The sequence below is a fragment of the Monopterus albus genome, unplaced genomic scaffold (assembly GCF_001952655.1).
Source record: "Monopterus albus unplaced genomic scaffold, M_albus_1.0 scaffold92.1, whole genome shotgun sequence".
Classification (NCBI taxonomy): Eukaryota; Metazoa; Chordata; class Actinopteri; order Synbranchiformes; family Synbranchidae; genus Monopterus; species Monopterus albus.
In genome coordinates, this window is record NW_018127972.1 from 217,825 (window position 1) to 223,551 (window position 5,727).

A 5,727-nucleotide genomic window follows, 5' to 3' on the forward strand; every position below is an offset into this window, starting at 1 on the left:
CGGTCCAGCGACACTGGCGGCATCCCTGCCTCACTTTCTCCCTCCCCTCCGTTTCTCTCTGTGTGTCGGTGTTTCTCTGCTTCACACCGCACGACACAAGCAGGGGAAAAGAATACACAATTGAAAGTCGCCGGTCGCTTCCTTCAGCCCCTCTCTGACTCTGTCGAGCCGAACACAAACAACAACAATAAAACAAAAAAAAAAAGATGAGCTCATATTTCGTCAACTCGCTCTTCTCCAAATATAAAAGCGGGGACTCGTTACGTCCGAACTACTACGAGTGTGGTTTCGCGCAGGACCTGGCCGGCAGCCGGCCCACGCCCGGGCTCCGGCGCCACTTTCCAGCACGCTCCGCAGATCCAGGACTTCTACCACCACAGCGCCTCCACGCTGCCGAGTAACCCGTACCAGCAGAGCCCTTGTGCGGTTACATGCCACGGCGAGCCGGGCAACTTCTACGGATACGACGCCCTGCAGCGCCAGACGCTTTTCGGGGCCCAGGACGCTGATCTGGTCCAGTACAGCGACTGTAAGCTGGGAGGTGCGCCGGGGATCGGCGGCGAGGACGCGGAGGGAACCGAGCAGAGCCCCTCGCCGACGCAGCTGTTTCCCTGGATGAGGCCGCAAGGTGAGGAAACGGAGAGTTTCCACAAGGGTTGTTTTTGTCATTTGCCTTGTTCAAAGCATCCGTGCCGAGGTGAGTGTCCATGTCAGGAGGACCACACGGAGCATGTAGGCACACAGAGAGCAGGAAACAGTGGGGGGAAGTTGAAAAAGTGGGTTTAAAAGCAGCAATTTAAGTATTTTAAAGCTTCATGAAAACGTGCTTTTGTTTTTTCTTCGAAGCGGGAGACAAAAGCACGTTTATGGTTTTATTGACAGCACCAAAACTTGTGAAAGACATTAGGGTTTAATAGCCCCGGCCATTTACTGAGAGAAGGGACGGGAAGCTCAGAGGGCGAGAGACAAGCAGGCAAAAATACGTGAGAGACGTTGGAGCGAGGTCAGGGGAGAGAAGCTCACACAGAACCCCCTCTACAAACCGAGAGCATACAGGAGAGAGTTGGTGGAGGCAGCTTCCAGCCACACACTCGTTTTAGTCATGCAGCTTTGACCCGGCTGAAACTTTTACTGCTTTTTCACTTTTACGACTTGCCTGTGGTCTCCGCGATTATTTGTCTACACGATGGCCAGTTCCCCACAGGGTTAAAGCAGGAGCTACAGCATGTGTGTGCGTGTGTATAGAGAGAATAAACCAAAAAGAAGGTATTTTATAGCACTTCCACAGCGTGGGTGACCTCTAAACTCAACACGTCTGTTGACTCAGCGATCAAAATCATCCCTCAAGAAATGTGGGATTCAGATTTGGGCTGGTTTGCTTTTGTGTCTTGTGTGTACATGTAGGTGTGTGTGTGCGTGCGTGTGTATGTGTGTGTGTGTGTGTGTGTGCATGGGTGAACACTGTGTTTGTGGCACTCACAGCCTGTGAATATGGATCAGGCCCGATTTGATCAATTCGATTAGATTATAAATTATACAAGAGCAATTAAAGATTTAAAATATGTGTGACTATATATATGATAAATATCCTAGTAAGGCTGATTATGCATTAAGGCATCTTTGTGTGTATGTAAGATGGACTTAGATAGATAGAGAGAGAGAGAGAGAGGGGGGGGAGAGAGAGAGAGAGAGAGCAGTGAATGGATTGCCATGTATAGCAGCCTATTTAGTTTGAACCCATATTTCTTGTGCTGTACTGTTGTGTGTGCGTGTGTGTGTATGGGAGAGAGGGAGAGAGGGAGAGAGGGAGAGTTTATTGCCTATGTTCGCGGTTGTATTTTTTAGAGTGCGGCTGCAGACGGGTTTTGGCCTGTACGGGACTTTTGTGGCTTCATGACATGACTATGATCATAAAATAGAAGAAAAACTCTGATTTGTACACAGAGCTGCTTCCTTTTCATCCTTACTAGTATTACCTTTGCACAGTCGACAGCTAACAGTAATAATATATTTGCACACGGTTTTATAAGATTATGAAAACGTGTCCTGGAGTGCACCTCAGTGCCTCCCAGCAGTGCATGTGCTGCTGCAATGTGTGGCTGTGTTGAAGCTTTCCTGTTTGGTCGCCAAGTAAATTGTCATAATTTACATCTTTAAAGCCTCTGTTATATTTCCCTAACACTCGTCTCCTCTTGCTCCCCTGAGTGTGTAACGGCTCTTCAAATCATTCCCAGCCTTAAATATGACCGGCCACGCTCAGGCTCGAGGCTGAAAACGACTTCTTAGGGGCTTCAACCCTTCTCTACCTACGATGACAGTGATTAGTTCCTTGATTAATAGTTTTCAAACAGTATACTCGGGTTTAATGGCGGGGGGGGCCCGGGGGGGGGGGGAAGGCAGCTTCGAACAATCGAGTCAAAACAGGAATCCAGGCGTGTCAAGCCGTGCAGCTATATGGTACAGGAATGCTTTGTGCGCACCCGTGCAGGGTTTGATGGGATATTATCGCTTCTCGGACTGAGGATTTATTAGTTAGCCTACAGTAGCAGAAAAAGGCGGATGGGCTTTGTGGATAAAACGGGACGATGGAGCGTAGAGGCGGGGGCGGTTATCCTGCACATTTACCTCCGAAATGTCCCTTTAATGAAGGGGGGAGGGGGGGTATATTTCACTAGCTGTATCATAAAGAGGGATGTCGCCTCCCCCACACCCCCACACCTTTATATTATGACCCCAGCACTGACAGAGTCTCCTACTCACTGTCTTGAAATACTCCCGAGGCCCCAAGCTCCAGGTTTATTATTCGAATTTGACTCTAAACCCTGAATATGAGCCCGTTTTATGACTTGCGCTGTGGTTGACAATGTTGGCAGATCGTTCTTTTTTCTGTATAGACTTAAAAATGAAAAACAAATTAAAGAGAGGGAGAAGGAGAGAGAATCCAAATCTGATTAAGTCGAAGATTTAATGTATGTCTGTAATGGCATTAGTGTCTTTTACCTCGGCTCTCAATGGAATCTGCTGTCGAGTGGAAACCTCGTGCCTCCTTCCTCCAAAATGTCAACTGCCAACTGCCATGCATTTGTTTAGGGCTTATTTAATTGGCTTCGTAAAGGTTTCATATGTAATAGGTCTTTAAAATGTTTCATAATCCCAAGGCTTGTGTCATTTTCCCCTCAGTATAACACAGCATGTGAGCCTTTACGTTGCACCAGGAAAATGCCAAACAAGCGATGAACATCTTAGGATTTATCTGCAAAGGCTGTTTGATCCATGTCTAAAGTGGATGGGGAAACTGTAGGTGTGATGCTGTGACGCACCCAGGGCTGGGGGTTCAATTCTCCTTCCTTGCTGCTCTTCGGATCAAAGCGTCCGTGCTGTTGTTTTATCCAGGAAGGTGTTTTCCATTTCCTTTAATTCATTACTGGTGACAGCGGTGAATGTGGCGCCCACTTCCCTTCAGTCCCTCTAGCACGAAATCACGGCGCCAGCTGTGTGACGGATAATACATACAAGACATTTACATCACTTACAAGTTCATGCATTTCCATAAGGACTCCCTTGTTTTTTTTTTTCTTCTGCCTATTTTGCCATGAGGCGCAGCTTTGCGTCCACACAGGGACACAATGTGGAACTGTTAATGGGGCCGCCACAGTCACGGGACTTTGAAGGAGGAAACCAGCACAGTGACGATATTTTTCAGCTTTTACATGCGGGATTTATAACATAATATAATATAACAAGCGTAGACAGACGATAGACAAATGCGCTTCCATCCAGGTCATTGCCATCTTGCTGAATTAAAACCGTTTGTGTTCGTGAAAGAGAGGAAACAAGTCTGGGTGCTTAGGTGAGTAGCCTTAGACCACATAGCTCCGATCAAAGACGCCTCATCGTCACACGTAGAAATAAATGGCATGGGATAGTTCCCTTTCCAAGAACTATGGTTTCATTCATTTATTCCACTTCTGCCAGTGCTAAACATGTCAGAGCGGGTTGGCTTCACACTGGACCTTTTAGGATTATGGACGCCAATCAATACTAAACGTGTCAGTCATGCAACTTCAAAATTTCCCTGGTGATTTCGAAGCAGCAGTTTTTTGTTCAAAGCTTTGAAATCAGTGGTATATTTTGTCAGTGTGCGTGCAGCTCTCCTGTTTATAGCACAATAATCAAAGAAAAAGACCAACATGTTCACGGACATATAATCACTTAGACAAATGTTCTGTGTGTTTACACTGTCCGGACTCTGCTGCCAGGCTTTTGTGGTTAAACGTGTCAGGTTTATTCGCTCTCATTATGCTAAAATATCTGCGAATTCAAATGAGTTGATTTAAAACGGAAGCTTCATGTTTTCCTATAAACATTTTATTCTTCATTTTTTAAATAATATTTAAAAGTGGGTTTATAGTTTCCAGTCCTGTTACCCAGGACGGAGGATTTGGCCGTTATAAGCATTTCCAATGTTGGCATCGCCCAGTTTGATGGAATAAAAGAGTAGGAATAATAAAATATCCTCTACTGGTGCTCAAAATGCAGGTGGATCATTTTTAGTTCTGTTTCTCATTTAATTGATTGAAAACAGTCGCGCTCCGTCCGTGTTTGTCGAGGGTGGGTGCAGCAATATCTGGCCTCATGTGCGCTTATTAAAAAGGCCTATTTCACTGATTTAATGTTGCGTCTGTTTCTCTGCCTGCGCTATTTTCAAAGCTGTGAAGAAAACCGCAGACACACAGCCAGTGTGGTTACCTGGACGTTTCAGCTGAAGGTTTTTCAAAACGAATTTGTCTTTACCTTCACTTTTCATCCTTAGCACTGTATCTAATTAAAAGGCTTCGTCAGTGGAGGCAGCTCTCTTCTGATCTTTTGCTGTGAGAGGCCATTTTTCTCTTTTAACAGTGTTTACGATGTATTTATAGCGTGATCAAATATTTATGCTCACTTCTGTAAGTGCTCAGTAGATTTCTCTTTTTTATGTAGTAGGTTTATTATGGCTGCAGTTGGCTGATGGTGCGGTGCGGGTTCCTGATGGGCTGAAGGGGTTTGCGTTTCTGTTCTTGGACTCATGTTTAAAGGCTAGAAGGAATTGTGCGTGTGTGCGTGTGTGTGTGTGTGTGTGTGTGTGTTTCACAAAGTGCATCCTATCATTAAGAAACTCACCATCGCCATGTGTTATTATTAGAAATAAGTACATGCCCCCGTCTATTTGGAGTTACTGTGTTTGGGCTAGGTTATTCTGTTTGGCCAGTAAGAAAATAGTTCCTCATATTATCAAATAAATTAATAGACGAGCCTAAATTTATGTCAGTCAGCGTATCAGTTAACCCAAAAGCTCACCAACAAGTCAGCAGTTCTCTGACTTTAGATAACTGCGCAGTCACCTAGGTTGATTAGTCACTAAGCTAATTGGTGTCGTCATCAGCCAAAATGTGGTAAGAAATTCATAATCATTTACTTGTTTAGCAGTTTTCAGAGAAATGCTTAACGTTGTTTTGTTTCATCACTGGGCTCTTGGTCGGACAAAATAGGTGTCAACTGGGGTCATATGCATGTTGACAGCTCCACAACAAAAGCTGTTTTCACTGATTATCACCAGTGGTGTTTGGACGTGGTTTTCTCAACATGTTGTAGCAGCTGTGTCAAAAAAGGCTGTGTAGTAAAATAATACATTCGAATTACATGTGCTTTATTTGTTCAATGAATGGCGGCGCAGCTGCTGACAGGTTT

General features: G+C 45.1%; 1 protein-coding gene across 1 annotated transcript in view; it reads left to right on the top strand.

Moving 5' to 3' along the window:
• hoxb8a (homeobox B8a) overlaps positions 1-5,727 on the top strand; it is a 22,449-nt gene that overhangs the window by 4,868 nt on the left and 11,854 nt on the right. The window contains exons 2-3 of the mRNA XM_020608213.1: positions 251-628; positions 685-697. Coding sequence (XP_020463869.1) covers positions 251-628; positions 685-697 — 391 coding nt within the window. The remainder of the gene's footprint in view (positions 1-250; positions 629-684; positions 698-5,727) is intronic.